This window comes from Lagenorhynchus albirostris, chromosome 20 (genome assembly GCF_949774975.1).
Source record: "Lagenorhynchus albirostris chromosome 20, mLagAlb1.1, whole genome shotgun sequence".
NCBI classification, from domain to species: Eukaryota; Metazoa; Chordata; class Mammalia; order Artiodactyla; family Delphinidae; genus Lagenorhynchus; species Lagenorhynchus albirostris.
The window spans coordinates 36,280,960-36,300,862 of record NC_083114.1 but is presented as its reverse complement, the minus strand read 5'-3'; the positions used below and the strand labels follow the sequence as shown (position 1 = coordinate 36,300,862).

The window sequence follows — 19,903 nt, the reverse complement described above, 5'->3', positions numbered from 1 at the left end:
TAGCCTTACATCTTCCAAAACTTCTCCTTTCAAGGCGCTCTCACGATTATTTAAAAATCAACGCCTTTCTGAGCTCCAGCTTTACTAAAAATATTCCTTCCTCTTCCCCCTTCCCCCAACTCCTGGCTCCAGCATCTGCATTCGAGAGGTCACTTGGGCTAACGGGTTCAATGCTTCTCCGGCTCTGCTATGGCGCACACTCTCACCCTGTGGGCCACCCAAGGCTCTCAAACCCATACAGAATGTGCTCACCACAGAACTAAATTGGTAATTCTTTGGAGCTACAGCTTGTGGAGAATGGTTCTGTCTCCTTTCGCGAGTGAACGGATTAACTTACTTGCTGTTCGCTAAGGGCAAGGACAATGTCTCCTCTACCAGACAAGAAACTTCCCGATGACAGACGCTACCCTTTCGTTCCTTTCACAAGCCCCCATTCTCACCACTTTGAGACACAGGATGGCTGTTAAAATATAGTTTCTTCTGCAAAATATCCCTTCCCAACTTTGAGTTTATGTCATAAACGGAAACGTCCTTTAGCCAATTCGGCGACGAAGGGGTTAAACCTCAGCAACCTGATGGATTCTGGGGCTTTCCTTCTCCGACTTCGGAAATTAAAACGACCGGGAAGGGAAATGTTGCCCAAGGTAAAGATGAGAACCGTTAACTTCAACTGTCGGGCTTCTGCCCCAAACAGGAATGGCTACCCACGCCTACAAAGGGTGCCATTCCCCTAACTAAACACGGCTCACCCCGGTTTCCACCATCGGTGTCACTTCCTGACCAAGTCCAAAATGGCGCTCAGTAGCCTCACCGGAGGAGCGAACCTCCCAGCATCCTCTCTGACCCGCAACGTCAGGTGACGCGAACCCCAGCCGGAAGTAGAGGAAAAAGCGCCTCAGCCCGCGGCGCCTGCGCAGAAGGCTGTAGACGCTGTGAAGCAGGAGGCACTTGGGATCGTACGCAGGATTGGGACTGCTACAGAGGCCGCCACGGAGCCCGCCGGAGCCACCGTTCCTACTGCTGCTGCCGCCGCTGCCCGAATCGGAACCGTCGGGCCGCAGCCGCCGGCAATGCCGCGAAGGAAGGTGAGAGGAACGGGACAGGAGGGATGGCGGGTTTCTAAGGACAGTCTTTTGAGCAACGTGACGCAGTTGGCCACGCCTCACAGTGGTTGGATTCCAACTTCCCGCTCCCCCGAACCTAGCTCAGCAACCCTCTCTTCTGTCCATACCCAACAGAAAAATGTGGGCCCGACCCTGGCCTCGGCCTATGCTTGCAACTATTCCCGCCCTCTGCTTGCCTGGCTCGGAGGCGTTCTTCTCGTTAACTGGTCGCTGAAACGTCTAGAAGCATATTGATTGGCTGGTGACACCGCCCATTTGGGCTCAACGGTCACCTCCCCGCGTGTGGGGGCGGTGTCTGGGCCCGGCCCCACCGCTCTCCTACTGGCGGTAGAGAACTATCCCTTTTCTCTTGATTGGCTGGGCTTGGCAGTCTGTCCTGTGGGGGCGCGGTTTAGCGGGGCCGCGATTGGGTGGCACGAATCCCCCTCTCTTCCGTCTGGAGATGCTCATAGGAGGAGAGGCGGGGTTTTGGAGCATCCTTCCTTTCCCCGCGGGGGACACAACAAAGCAGAGGACTGGGTGGTGGAGAACCAGCGCCCACTCCCAAGGGATCTCACTCTGGCCTGTTGCTCCTACGCTGTAATTATTATTGTTTCCTTAGTTGGACAGCGCCTAGAAAATGCAGTTCGTAAAATCAGAAACTTTGTAGAATTAGATGGGACTTATGAAATCACCTAAGGACACTCCCATCCCTTCTTTTCTCAGCTAAACAGAGGCTTATTGGAGTGCCCCAAGCTACTCAATTAGGCAATGGCAGAGCCAGGACTACAGAACAAATCTAATTCAGTTCAACAAATGCTTATTGACTACTTGCTACGTGCTGGTTGCTGGGGATTCAGAAATTAATTAGACGTGAACCCTGGCTTAAGGAAATCAGAGTCTGATGGGGAAAACAGACATATAAATAACTGTAGAAGGATCTAGTAAATTCTCTACTTGGCAGTAATGTACAAAGCTTAATGTCAGAGAAGTGGGAGAGCAATTAAGTCTGTTCTGGAATAAGATGAGAAGTAGATTGGTGAAAGCCAGAGAGAAGAACTGAGTTCTACAGTCAAGCCAGGAAGGGATGGTCAGAGATGATCAGGGATTCAAATATCTGGGTAATTGGACTAGATGACCTTTAAGATTCCCCCTTTTATCCTGTCAATTTTCTGTGACCCTCTCTGGGGCCTCCACTCATTATCTGGGCAGATTAGACTTGAAATATTTGGAAAATTGGGTGGTATTGTTCACTTCTGAAGAAATGTTTCTCTTCACAGAGGCTTTCAAATATTTACACTTTTTAATGTCTCCTAAAATGACGTACATTGACAGGTGGTATTTATGTTAAGGCTTACCAAATGCAGGAATAGTACTGGTGCCTTGGAATAGGCCCACAGTCCCCTTTCTTCAATTCCCATATACAAAGAGCTCTTGAAAATGTAGATTTTCTAGTAACTTATTTGGTGACAAAACCTGTCCTAAACTGTCCTGAGTTTTCGTGTGTCTCATTTAGTGTGATTGTTTACATATTTTGCTGCAGAAATGGTGTTATTTGCAGCATATATGCAAATTATTCCCTTTCCAAAATTCTAAAAAGTTATGAATTCTAAATACAGCTGGTCCTGAGGGTTTTGAATAAAGAATTGGGGACTTGTAATTTGAAACTTTGGTGTTTTTTTGTTTTTTATTCTTTTAGCAAATACATTTCTCTTTCTGGTTTAGTAAAAGGTATAGTGTTAATGCTCAGTTGATAAAAGTTATCTTTATGGTTAATCATGCCTCAGGAGGCTAACAATTGACAAATAATTATTTAAAAGATGATTTTTTTTTTTTTTTTTTTTTTTTTTTTTTTTTGCGGTGCGCGGGCCTCTCACTGTTGTGGCCTCTCCCGTTGCGGAGCACAGGCTCCAGACGCGCAGCCTCAGCGGCCATGGCTCACGGGCCCAGCCGCTTCGCGGCATGTGGGATCTTCCCGGACCGGGGCACGAACCTGTGTCCCTTGCATCGGCAGGCAGACTCTCAACCACTGCGCCACCAGGGAAGCCCTAAAAGATGATTTTTAAAAACCTTTTGTTTTTGCATACCTATGAGTCTTCATGTGCAAGCCACTCCCTTCCCCGCTTTCTTAAAGCACTTCTGCCATTCACGTGGAGAAACTTCAAAAGTAGATAAGAAAGAAGAATGTTACTCTTTTTCTCCTTAAGTTCTTTTGGGATCAGAGTTGTGGACCATGACATTTTGAATTAGTGTGTAGTTTTTAAAAATGTAATAGCTGTTGATGGAGACTTTGTACAAAAGCTACTCTGAATTTCAATGGGGTCTAGTACTAACATTTTTCTCATTACTCTGGACTTTCTGTAAGTACATGGTTATGTCAACCGATCTGTTTTGAGTAGAATACTTTCCAGTTTGTGGTACTGACCTCCAGATGGACTTGTTTCAGAATTAACGATAATACAGTAAGAATTCTCTTTCTGTGTTTATTTAATAAGGGTGCATTATTTGTAGGTTGTTTCATTTAAATGCTCTAAATAAAGGAAAGTTGTCTGTGGAATCCTTTCTTAGGTTTGAACTTGGTGTTTTCAGTATCACAGTTCGTTTTTTTCCCAGTGTTAATTCAGACCCACAGAGTAAATGTTTCTGTGCTAATGTTTGGATCTATGGTGTTACAGAGGAATGCAGGCAGTAGTTCAGATGGAACCGAAGATTCCGATTTTTCTACAGATCTCGAGCACACAGACAGTTCAGAGAGTGACGGCACATCCCGGCGATCTGCCCGCGTCACCCGCTCCTCAGCCCGACTAAGCCAGAGTTCCCAAGGTAAAAGGCGGCTTCCTTCTTCCTGACCACACCTCACAGCTGACTGGACATCACATTATGGTGCTAGTTACTGTGGAAACTGGTCCCATGTCTTGAAGTTGATGACAGAATCTGGTAAAATGCAGAGTAGATGACTGCGAAGTATCAGGTTTTTAAAAATGGTTCTGTTGGGGGTACTGTCCAATTTGTAGACCCAAAGGAACTATGTCTGGTTTAATAGGTGTGTGACACATGTATGTCCTGAGTCATTTAATTTTTTATAGATTACTGTTTCCCTATCAGTAAAATGAGAATGCTATCTTTTCACTTTCGTTAGAATGGTTTAGGCCTAGGGACTTAAAATAGTCTCTTGAACTTGTTATTATAGGAGGCCCAATACTTTTAAAGCCACGTTTAATTCTGTAATATAGTCAGGTACAGGTAATAAATATAAATAGTTGACCTAACTATCAATTGTAAATACCCAGAATTTTGCTTTGGTACTAAAGAACAGAGAATCTTGGTGTCAGAAGGTTCTCTAGTGCAATTAGCTATCTGGGCTTAGATTTGGAGGGTACCCCTAAACCCTCTTGGCTCTGCTCTGGGATTCCCTGGGGAAGAAAGAAAGTTATAATGAATACAAAAAGCTGATGATCAACAGGCGATAATAAGTTAAGAGGGAAAATATAATATACTTAGAGTGCTTAAACAGTGTTGATTTGGTTAGTGCTTTGTATAAGCATGTTGCAAAATGAGAGAAGAACATCTCTTCTTTCAAGCAAGAAAGTGGGAACATTCTCAGCAACTGTTCCTTACTTTATTTTTGAATCTAATATTTGAGCTGAAGTATAGATGTTGTCTCTTGATTTCTCAACTTTTAAGTTTTATCTTTTGGCATAATGGGAATATTGATAAATGGCTACTATAATTCAGGTACTATGCTATGTACTGGAATACCATGGTAGAAAAATCATACTTCCTGCCCTCAAGGAGCTCACAGTTTAGTTCGGGATGTAAACTGGTATGGTAATGCATTGTGGAACTGGCTCTGAGAGAGGTTTGCATAGAGTACCGTGGAAGCCCAGATATGGAAATCTTACGGGATCTAGTAGGAATTTACAAGTTGAAAGATGGGAAAGTGTTATTATAGGTAGAGAGTACAGTATATGCAAAGGAATGGGCATAAGTGTTCTTAGAAAGTATAATTGATCATGCCCTGGACACCTGAAAGTTGTAAATATTCAAAATAGCTAGGAATTACACGAGCTCCGGGTCTCTTTCTAGTTATACTTTATGACCACTGAGTCACACAACTCCATGGGGCACCGTTCACAGTGTGGTCCATGTAAGATGACCCTCTGTAAAGCAAATGTAGACTATCAGTACATTGTGAATGGAGCCCCCTGGAGGTATGCAAACTGAAAACCTAGCTGTGTGCTAACTTTTACACAAGAGTTGGAGAATTTCAGTTTTCTTCTTTGCAGAATCTATAATATATACATGTTAGGATTTTTTGTTGATTAAAATATGCTTTAATTTTAGCTCTGAATTTCTTTTATTCCTTTTTTGAGTGTCATCAGAGTAGAGATGAGAAAAGGCTACTGGGTGCTTCAGAATAGACTTCTCTATCCAAAAGAATTTTAAAAGTTGTAGTCTTGCCTTGCCCTTTACGAATCTAATACTATTTTGCTTTAGGGTATCAGATAGGGTAATCAGGAAGAAAAAAAAGAGATCCTTAAGGAAAGGAAATATTCGTATATTGATATACCTTTAGTAGTAGAGCATCTGTTTTCTGGTGGGTTAGATAAAGGAAGAAAGAGAGGACGTAGCTAATATTTATAAAGCACTAGATTTAGCTACCTAGGGATCATGTTAGGTGCCTTACATGAATTATTCCACGTATTCTCACACAAAATGTATGAGGAATATGCTACTAGTTTTGCCCCATTTTTTATAGATCAGGAAACAGGCTTGGAGAGATTAACTTGCCCAAGATGCCACAGCTAGTTAGTATGATGAAGTGGAATTGAATCACGTTCAGTCTTGATTCCAGAGCCTAAACTATTAATTCCTTGCTGTATTGCATCTCTATACCTGATCTATTTTGCTTATATTTAGTTCAATAAAATGGGTATTTTGAGGATTTGTTGGATTTTGTGAAATATGAAGAGGAGGGCCTATGTGCTAATAAGTCATACCACTGGGAAATAAAACAGATTTCCTTCTTTTTTCTTTAATTGTTTTATTGTTTTTAAAAATCGGGATCAGATTCCAGTCCTGTTCGAAATTTGCAGTCTTTTGGCACTGAGGAGCCTGCTTATTCTACCAGGAGAGTGACCCGTAGTCAGCAGCAGCCTACCCCAGTGACTCCGAAAAAATACCCTCTTCGGCAGACTCGTTCATCTGGCTCAGAAACTGAGCAAGTGGTTGACTTTTCAGATAGAGGTGAGTGGGTGTGGTATGATTTGGACTCATTACAGAGAGGGTCTAGTCAGTTTCCTCTTAAGGGAGGCTTGGAGCCACTGCAGATAGATAGATGCCCAATACAAAATTCAGCTAGGTGAATGCTGGTGTGTCTGATTCCTTTTTTGTGTCTTGCTGAGGTCAAGTTTGGTACTCTAGTACTCTTGAGGTCCAGAGTAGCTGGAATATATTTGATTGGACCTGCAGTAGGCAAAAGGGACTGGGTACCTCTTACCCACAGATGAAGAAGGCTTAAAGCACATTTTCTTACAGCCTGCTTGTCAGTCCATTTATCTCTGAATTTCTGAAGAGGAGTGACCCATCAGTAATGGGGAATGGTAAGGTATTGAGGTTGTGATTCAGCAGCCCAAATCAGAGGCCTTAGATGAAAGGCTTTAGGCTTTTAGCCTGCCAACACCCCACGGCATGTGTAACTTCCCCAACCAGGGATGGAACCGGCGGCCCCTGCAGTGGAAGCTCAGAGTCTTAACCACTAGACCACCAGGGAAGTCTGGTCAGCTGGTTTGATGGAACCGTATTTACTTTTTAAAAAAAGTTTTGTTGCCAGTATTTGAAAAAACAAAGATTTCATGTAAAAACCTGAGTTACTAGTTTCTTTTAAAAAATGGAAAGCTCTGGGAACATTAGGTGGCCATTCACCACAGTAATAATTGGCTGGAACTGAGTAGTAGTTGTCCCCTTGAGAGGGACAGTCAGCTCTTGATTTGGCCTTGCTCAGCCCCGGTAGGCATTTGGTTTGCAACCCCTAATTTAGAGTTAGTCAGGTCCATTCACAGTCTCACACCAAGTCTGTTCAGTGTCATCCAGAAAGAACCATTTTCGTTTATCTTCCATCCTGTGTATCTCCTGGAAGGAGAGTGGGGTGGTAATGTTTTTTAAAGATTTATTCCCATCCAGTTTTGATTACCCATGATTTGGGGCTTGGGAGAAACACAGATAAGTAAAATGCATTAGGTAAACTCCAAATGGAATTTTAGTCAGGATTTAAAGTTGCAAAAGAGGAATGATGTTATTAGTTTCTCTTCATTTTCTATTTAGTTTTATGGCAGATAAGTGGCTAAAAGTTACTGGTTAAATCGTAGAAAGAGGGTCTTGGAAAGCCCATAAGCTCTTCTGAATATAATAACCCTCTAAATAAAATAAACCCCATTCATGAGTTCTACCAATTGCTTTTACTTTAGAAACTAAAAATACCGCTGATCACGATGAGTCTCCACCTCGAACGCCAACTGGAAATGCCCCTTCTTCCGAGTCTGATATAGACATCTCCAGCCCCAACGTTTCTCACGATGAGAGCATTGCCAAGGACATGTCCTTGAAGGACTCAGGCAGTGATCTCTCTCATCGCCCCAAGCGCCGCCGCTTCCATGAAAGCTACAATTTCAATATGAAGTGTCCTACACCAGGCTGTAACTCCCTAGGTAAGTGTGCCCAAGCCTCATGACACCCTGTGATATGTGGTTCTCTCTCCCTCTGGAATTAGGATCACCCAGAAATGTTCAGTGTTCCATTGCGACTTAGCTTCTTAGGCTCTTCAGTGATCACTCCTCAGAATAACTCTGAATTGCCCGCTTGAATAAAAGCATCTTTGGGACTTCCCTGGTGGCGCAGTGGTTAAGAATCCTCCCGCCATTGCAGGGGACATGGGTTGCAGCCCTGGTCCGGTAAGATCCCACGTGCCACGGAGCACCTAAGCCCGTGCGCCACAACTACTGAGCCTACACTCTAGAGCCCGCAAGCCGCAACTGCCAAAGCCTGCATGCATAGAGCCCATGCTCTGCAACAAGACAAGCCATCGCAATGAGAAGCCCACACACCACAAGGAAGAGTAGCCCCTGCTCTCTGCATCTAGAGAAAGCCCGCGAGAAGCAATGAAGACCCAACGCAGCCAAAAAAAAAAGCATCTCTGCTTCTTGGCCTCTTATCCATAGTAACAGATTTGGTTACAAGGAAATTAACTGTAATGGGCCATTCAGTTTATTGAGAGCTTTTCCCAGTGAAAAATTCTCTCATTTTTCCAGCAAAAACAAAACAGAAAACCAGTTATCTCTAAATATCTCATTGTGCGGTGCTTCGTTCAAGCTTACTGAGGACTAATAGACTGTAAGTTAGTGATGAATAATGGTTGTATGGCCATAGCTATTAAGGAAATGAGAAAAACAGATTTTTTTGGTCAAGAGGTTCTGAAGGTAAGGAGTACAGATGAGACCCTGGCCTTTTGTGACTTCTGTAATTTTAGGTCTTGTGGCTTTGTGTGCTTTAGTAAGTATAAACTAGATAAGCATTTCTTCACAGATAGATGAATATTTCATTATTTTCTTATGACTTATTTTTCCCCCTTACTGAGGGATTCTAGTAATGGTTTAAAAACCTTATTTGTGCTCCTTAACTGAGATTAGGTGCAAATGTTGGGCTAAGCTTTTGTCTAGAGTTGAAAGGTGCTGATTGGAAGATAAGGGGCCTCTCTTTCTATCTACAAATTTAGCCTTTGGGGACTTCCCTGGTGGCGCAGTGGTTAAGAATCCGCCTGCCAATTCAGGGGACACGGGTTTGAGCCCTGGTTTGGGAAGATCCTACATGCCACAGGGCACCTAAGCCTGTGCTCCACAGCTACTGAGCCTGCACTCTAGAGCCTGCGAGCCACAACTGCAGAGCCCATGTGCCACAGCTACTGAAGCTCGCATGCCTACAGCCCGTGCTCCACAGCAAGAGAAGCTGCCGCAATGAGAAGCACACACACCACAACAAAGACCCAACACAGCCAAAAATAAATAAATAAATAAAATTTAGCCATTGAATGTGGCCACCAGGTTCAGAAAAAAAGTAGAACAGAGTAAGTTGCTGCTTTGCAGACCACCAGTACATTTTCCCTAGTATTTTATTTATTTGGATCCTTTCCTGGTCTTAGCAGCAGTTTCTTAGGTAATTTCAGGCCATCAAAATGCATAAGTAAAGCAAAAGTTCCCCTGAACACTACACCAGTTGTTACTCAAGGTAGTTGTTTCAGGCCTAAATCAATTTCCTTGAGATAAATAATGAAAAACTAAGAATAGACAGTATATAAACACTAGTACAAGAGATAGCTAATATGCTTTCAGACAGTAAGAGGATCTCATTGCCACACAGCAGGAGAAGGAATTTTCCTCAGCTCTGCTTGTTGGTATCCACGCATCCTTAGATTGTTACTTTTATTTTATGTACTATGTGTAATCAGTCATTCAATACTTATTGACTTTTAAATTCTGGGGGTGGAGTTGTGAACATGTCAAATTCCCTACCCTCATGTAGCTTATAGTCTAACTGGGGAAGGCAAAACAGATGTGTAATACATCAACTGGAGATGTATGCTTTGAAGAGTAGGATACTGCACATACAAGCGTGTGTGAGTTGGGAAAGCCACTCTGATATGCTGATATTTGAGCAGAAACCTGAGATAAGTGAGAGAGTGAACCATTTGAGTATCTGGGGGATAAGCATTATGGTAGAGGGAACAGCAAGTGCACAGGGTCTGGGGCAGGAGAATGCTTAACCACTTTGAGGAGTATTTTTTTGGGAGGGTTGGGGGTGCTGCGCCGTGCAGCATGCAGGGTCTTAGTTCCCTGACTAGGGATCAACCCGTGCCCTCTGCACTGGGAGCACAGAGTCTTAACCACTGGACCTCCAGGGAAGTCCCTTTGAGGAATACTTTAGGGGCCAATATGCCTGAAGCAGATAGACCAGAATGGGGAGGAGGAGACAGACCAGAATGAGGTTAGAGTGGGGGACTAATTCTGTGTTATTTATGTCCTGGACTCAGCACCCTTAATGTGGTAGAGACCAGAGAGTAAGTATAAATCTGCTGCATCACGGGAAAGTTTACTTGACTTTTGGTTTTAATGTATTGGCGAAGATTGAAAAGTATGAACCAGAGCTTCCAATATTATTCTGGATCCTGTTCCACTCTTCATCTTAGGCAAAACAGTGTCGTTAATTTTTTTTTCTTGGTAATTTTGGTATGAAAGTAGGATGTGCTTTTGAAAAATTAAAACCCTACAGGAGGTCTTGAGTGCTAAGTAAAAGTTCTCCTTCACTCATATCCCCAGAACCATGCCCTAGATATAATACTACTATTGGTAGTTTTTTATGAATGCTGATAAGTTTCTATACATATATAGCACACGTGTATATGTACATGTATTTCTTTTTTTGTTATTTAGAAAAAGGAAAATATACAGTGGTTTGACATCTTAGATATTTATTGGCACTCAGAGGTCCATCTGTTTAAAGGATATAGAGAATTCCATTATATTGAAAGTTCAGAAATTATTTAAATTGTCCTGTATTGATTGACATTTATATTGTTTCTCATTTTTTAACTTCTTTTTTCTTAAAGCTATTTTGAACAGTACTGTAATTGATAGCCTTGTATGTATGTATTTTGGTGTCTCTAGAAAATCTGCTGGATAAATTCATAGCAGTGGAATTGCTAGGTGAATAGAACAGCTATCATTTTTAAACTTTTAATATAGACATATTGGTTGTAGTTTACATATTATAAAATAAAACAAACTTGAATAATTTATTCAGCAGTTACAGATGCATAGTATCTAAAAAGCTTGCCATAGCGATGATACTTTACATTTTGTACATAGTGTTTGATCAGTGAGGGTAGTATTTTGTGTGTAAGATAAATGTGTGGATCTCTAATATTACGTTTTAAATAATATAGTCCTGGAGACATGGCAGCCTGCATATCATATATTAATTCCCCTCTCCCCCAGTACTTGGACTGTTTTTACCCTTTATTTATTTATTTTTTGGCTGCGCTGCAAGGCTTGTGGGATCTTAGTTCCCCAACCAGGGGTCAAACCCAGGCCCTTGGCAGTGAGAGCACGGAGCCCCGACCACTGGGCCCAGGGAATTCCCTGTTTTTACCCTTTAAAGCTTACTCTGTAAATCTTGTATAATTTTTATTTTATTTATTTATTTTTGGCTGCATTGGGTCTTCGTTGCTGCGTGCAGCTTTCTCTAGTTGTGGCGAGCGGGGGCTAAAATAAATTTATTTATTTTATTTATTTATTTTTGGCTGTTGTATAATTTTTAAATCCCTTTTAAATGTCTCCTTTACCCCAAGAAAGATAAAGGTTTTTGTAGATTTGCAATTTAGCTTAGCTCACTTATCTTTTTATCTCATTAGCCTTGGCTCACCATCCCTCTCAATCTTAGGTGTTTGATAAACCTTTTGATTGAAGGGACATATAAAAATGAAATAATCAATTCTCTGTGTATTTTCACAAACCACATGAGAAATAGAAAAATGAAGAGATACCCTTTTAGATAAAATGAGCTTTCTGTATTGTTTTTCCTAATATCTTCATCTTCCCTTCTTAAGAGGGCCTTGTGCAAACTTCCTGATTAAAAGTTTGATTATGTATTTTATAAATAAATGAATGAATGAATAATATAAAAGTTTGATTATAGAAGAAGGCTAAATCTTTAAACAAAACCAGCCACCCCTCCAAAAGAATGAATATATTTAATCTGGTCCAAAGTTATCAAGGTATGTTTCCTTATACGATAGAAAAGGCCACTTCCTTCTCCATTTTTCATAAGTTTCTTTTGATTTTTGAAAGAAGTTCAGGGGCTTCCGGGGTGGCGAAGCGGTTAAGAATCCGCCTGCCAATGCAGGGGGCACAGGTTTGAGCCTTGGTCCAGGAAGATCCTACATGCCGTGGAGCAGCTAAGCCCATGCACCACATCTACTGAGCCTGCGCTCTAGAGCCCGCGAGTCACAACTACTGAGCCTGTGTGCCACAACTGTTGAAGCCCGTGCACCTAGAGCCTGTGCTCCACAACAAGAGAAGCCACCCGCAGCGAGAAGCCTGTGCACCGCAACGAAGAGTAGCCCTCACTTGCCACAACTGTAGAAAGCCTATGCGCAGCAATGAAGACCCAACGCAGCCAAAAATAAATAAATAAATAATTTTTAATAAAAGGACTTCCCTGATGGCACAGTGGTTAAGAATCCACCTGCCAATGCAGGGGACACAGGTTCGAGCCCTGGTCCAGGAGTATCCCACATGCTGCAGAGCATCTAAGCCTGTGTGCCACAACTACTGAGCCTGCGCTCTAGAGCCTGAGAGCCACAGCTACTGAGCCCACATGCCACAACTACTGAAGCCCGCGTGCCTAGAGCCCATTTTCCACAGTAAGAGAAGCCACCGCAGTGAGAAGCCCGTGCACCGCAATGAAGAGTAGCTCCTGCTCACCGCAAGTAGAGAAAGCCCATGCGCAGCAACGAAGACCCAACACAGCCAAAAAAAAAAAAAAAGTTCAATTCAGATTGTATAACATTGCATAACAGAAAGGAAAGTACTTACTATACATATGACTTGATCAGTTTAGCATAGGAAAGTTAAATTCCACCAAAAGAAAATATTCTTGCTTGTAACTTTGTGCCTTTTATTTTTATTTACTTATTTAAATTTGTTTATTTATTTTTGGCTGCACTGGGTCTTCGTTGCTGTGCGCAGGCTTTCTCTAGTTGCGGTGAGCAGGGGCTACTCTTCCTTGTGGTATGCGAGCTTCTCATTGCAGTGGCTTCTCTTGTTGCGGAGCACAGGCTCTAGGTGCGCAGGCTTCAGTAGTTGTGGCTCGCGGGCTGTAGAGCACACACTCAGTAGTTGTGGCACATGGGCTCAGTTGCTCTGCGGCATGTGGGATCTTCCCGGACCAGGGCTCAAACCCGCGTCCTCTGCATTGGCAGGCGGATTCTTAACCGCTGTGCCACCAGGGAAGCCCAACTTTGTGCCTTTTAAATAAGTTTATGGGCTTAATGACATTTTGGAATTTGAGAAAGAATTATCAGAAAAGAAGGAACTATAATTTATACTGAATATATGCAAGTGTGTTCAAAGATTGCTAGATCCAACCTGTGGAAGAAAAAAAATTATTGTGGGTGCAAGTTATGACCCTGACAGCACTTACCTTTGATGGATTTAATCTGTAATCAGACATGTATGTGATAAAATGATACTGTAAAAAAAGGTAGAGAAAAATATGACTTTACAAGCATAAATCTTTCATCTTGAGATTAAGTTTTTTCCTCCTTTAACAGGACACCTTACAGGAAAACACGAGAGACATTTCTCTATATCAGGATGCCCTCTCTATCATAATCTCTCAGCTGATGAATGCAAGGTAACTGTATTGTCATTTATTCAACATATACTTATTGAGTGCTTACCATTTGCCAGGTACTTTGCTAAACAATGGGGATACAGTGTGAACAAAATGTGCAAGGTCCATGTTCTTACATTCTAGAGGAGGAAACATTATAAAAAACAACTGTGTTAAGAAAAAAAACCAGACAAATGAATTATTCTACGTAGTGAGTGTTTTGAGAGAAATTAACAATGAGATTATCTATGGACTATTTGGAACATCATCCTCCAAGTGCTTTGATATTTTCTGTTGAAAATTATCTTCAAAGATTGCTCGGGACCTTTTCCACTAAGGAATAATTTGCATAAATATGTGATCTCAATATTTATGCATTAGTTTCTCTTATAAATCTATGAGGACATTTTGCTTTTTAAAAGTTTTTCAAAATTCTTTTCCTCTTTCTTTGTCTGTTTCTGTGAAATACTTTTCTTTTTGTTACTCTCAATCACACCTACTCTTGGCTAATTCTTGTCTTACATTCTTGAAAAATATAGTTCTAAATAACCTTTGGGGTTTGGAATAATGGATTTAGGAGTAGAGCCTAAGATCCTATTTTGTATGTTTCTCCATGGGTTGTTGCTACCAAGGAGGAACCAAGAAACTAATTATGGGCAAGCAGGAGTTGAAAATGTTACTAATTAAATGCATTGCTCAGGTAGTATTTGGACAGGTTACCCAAGTTGGTTAGACCAAAGTATTAATTGTCATTTTTATAGTTGTTATTTTGCTAAGAAGGCCAGGATAACAGGTTTATTCCTGTTTGGGCCAGTTTCCTCCTGAGAAAAATGAGATTCCCCAGCTAACATTAATTCTCCCTGATTCAGAAATATGTTCTCTTATTTACAAGTAGACCACAGGAGGGAAAGTTTCGTTCTGTGTTGTTTAGTCTTTCAGCAAAGTAGTATACTTTCAATGCTTACGTGGATTTTGAGGTTGTGGATACTTACTCTTATCTTCCTTCATCCCAGATCTCTAATACAAGCCAGGCAGTTTCTTCTGTTCTCTGTAGAAGTGGTAGGTCTTCCCATTATCTTCCCATTAGTGTGAGACCAGATCAAAACAGGAACAGCTCTTCCAACATCTGCATCAGAAGCTGACAAGTCATTAGGTGCTTCTTTCTCTGAAAATAACTGTGAACTCTGGTTTTTGAGAGTTGTCTGTTACCACTTGTCTTTAAACATAACGATCTGATACTATGGATGGTTTTACATAAAAGTCTTCTTAAGGTATAACTTTTTAAATTGTTGGCTAATAGCAGTATGAACATGTTGCCTTAAGCAATTTATTTTTAAAAAAGAAAAAGAGGGCTTCCCTGGTGGCGCCGTGGTTGAGAGTCCGCCTGCCGATGCAGGGGACACGGGTTCGTGCTCCAGTCCGGGAGGATCCCACGTGCTGCGGAGCGGCTGGGCCCATGAGCCATGGCCGCTGAGCCTGCGCGTCCGGAGCCTGTGCTCTGCAACGGGAGAGGCCACAATAGTGAGAGGCCCGCGTACCGCGCAAAAAAAAAAAAAAAAGAAAAGAAAAGAAAAAGAAAATTTTCAGTGTGGGGAAGAAAATTCTGAAAAAAGGAACGCATTTCCTGTACTTTCCTCTTTTGTCATCTTTTTCACAAGGGGAATCAGGCTCAGCATAACCCATCTTTACTACTGGACCATGTGCTTGTGCGGATCAGGAGAATTTCTGAAAGATACATATTTTTATTACATTTAGAATCCCAAATGGAAAGATGAGGCTAATTCCTCACATTTACTAAAAACCCAGAGTTTTTAAAGTACTTGCATGTACAGAATTACTCTGAGTTTTCCAGTAAATGATTGCAATCAGTGATATTACCATTTTATATTCAGTCAAAAGACTGAATTCAATGAGTTTACATTTTCATGGGGGAAGGCAAAATCAACATATAAAATTAGTAAGCAATTAAGAATTTCGTGTAGTGGTAATGCTGTGAGAAATGAAAAGGTTAAACAGAGTGACTGTTTTGGGGGTGACAGGGTTTGGCAGTGCTTTTGCTTGGGCTGTGGAGAAAGACATTTTATCTGAGCCATGGGTGACGGCAAAGAGGCAGTTAGTTGTGTCTAGGTCCTGAGGAGAAGTATGGGCAAACACAAAGGCCGTGAGACAGGGATAAACGGTTGCATTTGAAGGGTGGAAAGTAGGCCAGTGTGGCTGGAATGTGATGGGAAGTGAAGAAGCAGGATCCATATCATGAAGGACCTGTAGGCCTTGGCAAAAGGAGTATGCCTGTGTTCTGACGGCCGTGGGAGGCATTCGAAGGGCTTTAACAGAGGCGTGGTGTAATATCATAAACACTGTTTAAAAATCACAGCTTGCTGGTATGTGGAGAGTGGACTGGAGGGGGCAAGAGTTGACACAGGGTAGATAGGCTGTGTCTGAGGCTTAGGCAGTAGATGGTGGCTTGGTTTAGTGTCATTGTCAGTGGAGATGGTCAGAATTGGTTGGACTCAGGATATGTTTTGGAGGGGGGCAGCCTGATAGAGTTGCTGATGAATTCATTGTGAGGTGGGAGAGAAAGAGAACAATCAAGCATGACGTTCAAGTTTTTGACCTGATCAGTTGTTTAGAAAGTGTTGCTATTTATTGCTACAGGGAAGATTTGGGGTGGAGCAGATTTGTGGGAGAGTGTCAGTCACTCTGTTTTGACCGTGCTGAGTTTTAGTGTTGATGTAGAATAGGGAGTTGGATATGAGTCCTCACTGCCCAGAAGATGAATTTGAGACTTGGAGAGCCAATGTGATTTGTCTAAGGTCATAACTACAGAGTTAAATTTCTCTATAGACTTGATCCCAAGTATCTAACCTTTTCTTTGTACTTCTTTACTCTGTTCTTGCACTTCCTCACACATACTGTTGCACAATGGAACGAGTACAGAGGCTCAGAGTCATCAGACTTACTTAAAATCTTAGCTTTACCACCACCTGGCTGTAATTATTTCACTTCTCTGATTCTCGGATAATGGCTGAGAAAACAGAATGTGAAGCTTGCCTTATCTATTTCTTATAGAGATTGTGATACTAAATGTGAAGACCCTTTGAAAGTAAAAGTACAGTGTAAATTCAAGGGATTACTATTGTATTCTTGCACTTTAAGTAAACATAGTCTTAGAGGCAGGTGGATTGATTGACGTTGTTGATGGTTGCAGGTGAGAGCACAGAGCCGGGATAAGCAGATAGAAGAAAGGATGCTGTCCCACAGGCAAGATGACAACAACAGGCATGCAACCAGGCACCAGGTACGGGCCTTGTTAAAGCTCTGGCCATTTACAGTTGGAGAGCCAAGTCTTGGATCTCCTCTGCCCTGTCATGGTCTTTAGGTATATCCATGCCTCGTTTTCTATGCTGTGTCTGGCTAACTGGTCTTTGGTCATAAACTTAGAATCGTACTTTTTCCAAGTAGTGAATTTTCAAGAAAAAAACTTCTCCCTCATAAAAGAAGGGATCGTGCTACCTAGAATAATAATAATAATGGTAATAATAATATTAGTAATAATAGGTGATCTTGATTATTTGAAAGATTATACTTGCTGCTCTATTTCCTTATTTGCATCCATTTTCTAACCCATTATAATTTACTTTCAGGCCCCTCTGCTCTGGTGGTATGTTTCCAATGTCACCAGTAACTTCCTTAGCATTTGACGCTTGTTGTTTATGTCAGTTTTCTTCTGCTTCTCTTTTCTGTTGGATTCCAAGATGGTGCTTCGCTCTAATCTTTCTGCCTCTCTGAACATTCATGCCCATTGATTACATTTAATTCCTTGTTCCCCCTGAATGCCTTTGGTCTTTCTCTTGCTGTTTTTCTCCCTAGAACTCTATACTTATACCAAGAATAGATTGTGTTTCTCCTTCAAGGCCTTGTGCAACTCTTAGCTGTTGTAGGAATTCTTCCCAAATCTTCTACCATTAATGAATTTCTTCCTCATGTATTCCTATTTGCAATTTTCTCAGATTGTAAGTTTAGCCTTTGGCACATATTATATACACATAGCTCATCATATGGATGTCTGTTTCTGTGGTTAGATTATAAGTGGATAGCAGAGGAGGCACGGTGATGAGGGAGAAGTTTGACTTTGGAGCCAAACAGATCTGGATTTGAATACGGCGATTCTGTTACTCTAGCTGTGTGGTCTTGGGCAGGTCAGCTAACCTCCCTGAACTTTATTTCCTTGAATAATACCTACCTGGCAGTGTAGTCAGCTAAATTATGCATGTAAAGTACCTGTTCCCAGTGCTTGGCAGGTAAAAGCACTCTACACTTGTCTTCATTGTCTATCTTGGGTTCTAAATCAGTTTTTAAATTTTTATTCATTTTCGTATCAGTACTTGGAAAACTGTAAGCATTCAGTAAATGCCTATTGAATTGAAATGATCTTTTATTCCCGTTGTTTCCATCCTTAGTTTATATTCTGTTTGGATCAATATTAAAGTATTATACATTTCCTGAGCTCGTATTAACTGACAGGGTAGTGTTCTAGGTGATGAGGGAACCCCATTTAGAGTTTTAAAATTACCGCATTATTCACAGGGTGCCCGTAATGCATCTGGCGTCCCACCCCCGCCCCCCCACCCCTTCTTTGGTGTATGTTACTTTCATTTAGAAACTTAATTACATAATGAGTTTTCTAGCTAACTTCTCAATTTTCTCCTTCTTTTTAGGCACCAACAGAGAGGCAGTTGCGATATAAGGAAAAGGTTGCTGAACTCAGGAAGAAAAGAAATTCTGGGCTGAGCAAAGAACAGAAAGAGAAATATATGGTGAGAAAAAGTTAAATATTTAATTACCATGAACTCTTGCTATCACATTTGGTTCCTTTTGGTTACTAAGATTCTGCTTTTCACATTTGCCATTTGGTATGCTCTGTAAGTAACAGGACTCTGGCAGTTAGAGTTCACTATATATAATTCCCCAATAAGAATGGAACTGGGAGTCCTCGAAAAACAAAATACTGTTAGAATTTAGATGAAAAAAAATTGAATCCTTTAGTTTGTAATCCTCACTTTAGGTTTAAAGGGTTAAATTTACCCGCTCGAACAAATACCATGATGTTGGAGATGTCTGTGTAAGGAAGAGTATTCAAGCTAAGCAGTAGTGCATTTCCTGTAATGGAAGAATAAAATACCTACATGATAAAAGGTATTAATTGGGTGATACATTGTATAATAGGTCTTTTTGTAGTGTTTTAATTTATTTTTCTAGTTTTAAAAGTAGTGCACGTTTGTAATAAAAAATATAGAAAAATTAAGGAAAGTATTCAGAAATAAACACTAATCCTACTACCTAAAAGTAACCTAAAAATAAGCTAGCATTTTGAGATAAAACTTTCTAGCTTTTTACAATGCCTTATTTACATAGTTTGGATATTATTATAAGTACAGCTTTTAATTCTGTGTTTTCATTTACCTATCTTAAGCTGATTTCCCCGTTTTATTAAAAATTCTTCCAAAATTTTTTTGCACAAAATATTAATTTTTAAGTAAAGATTTATTATAAATATCTTCATAGCGTTTACTTTGAAAATACCAACTATAGAAAAGAAAAATTATAAAAAAATCACCCTCCCAGATATAAACCACTGTTAATGTTTTGGCATCTTCTTCTGATGTGTATTTTTATTTTTTCATGGAGTTGGACTCTTTGTTTACTTAGTCATTAGAATAGATTATTAAAAGTATGGTTTGTGAATACTTAGCATGGCTTCATTAAGACAGAAATATGCCCAACTATGTATTTGCTTTTGTAGCAAATTTACTACCATTTACTACCATCTCCATTTACTCGTAAGGGTATCATTTTTAAGACAGTGTGGCAGTCATCACTGTCTTAAAAATGATACCCTTACGAGTAAATGGAGATGGTCCAATTTGAGATGTGTGGAGGCTGTGGGGTGAGTTTGTAGCTAAACACCTGCTCCAGACTGTGCTGGGTTTGTAGAGAGAGGGAAGGCTCTAGAAATGGGCTGTGGGGGGGAAGTTGTATGCTTCCCCTCTGTCTTGTTCAGTGTTTTTATCTACAAGTTGGGTAGAGGTGTAATAATACGATAATACCGTTTATTGAGTGCTTATGTGCTAGGTAGGCACTGTGGTTATGTTGCTCCCATAATCTTTGTTACAGAGATGGATGGTATTTCACCTGTTTTATAGATGGGAAACTGAGATTTAGAGAGGTGATTTTCCCAGAATCATACAGGTAGAGAGAGTGTCTGAAGTAAAACCTCCTGAAATTTACCTTACATTTGCTTTCCACTAGTTTGGACTAGGTTATTTGGACTGAACCTTCCTGGTAAAAATGCTGGA

At 41.0% G+C, this 19,903-nt stretch overlaps 1 protein-coding gene across 6 annotated transcripts in view; it reads left to right on the top strand.

Moving 5' to 3' along the window:
* Positions 1 to 698: 698 nt before the first annotated feature.
* KAT7 (lysine acetyltransferase 7) overlaps positions 699 to 19,903 on the top strand; it is a 33,685-nt gene continuing 14,480 nt past the window's right edge. For 2 of the 6 annotated variants that reach the window (XR_009537473.1, XM_060133529.1), the window contains exons 1-7: positions 699 to 1,085; positions 3,779 to 3,926; positions 6,174 to 6,350; positions 7,571 to 7,810; positions 13,486 to 13,568; positions 16,756 to 16,845; positions 18,266 to 18,364. Coding sequence is in view for 3 of the 6 variants with exons in the window: in XM_060133529.1 (XP_059989512.1) it covers positions 1,071 to 1,085; positions 3,779 to 3,926; positions 6,174 to 6,350; positions 7,571 to 7,810; positions 13,486 to 13,568; positions 16,756 to 16,845; positions 18,266 to 18,364 (852 nt within the window). In the remaining 3 variants the exon portion in view is untranslated. The remainder of the gene's footprint in view (positions 1,086 to 3,778; positions 3,927 to 6,173; positions 6,351 to 7,570; positions 7,811 to 13,485; positions 13,569 to 16,755; positions 16,846 to 18,265; positions 18,365 to 19,903) is intronic. The other 4 variants (XR_009537472.1, XR_009537471.1, XM_060133530.1 and 1 more) reach the window with 3 other exon arrangements.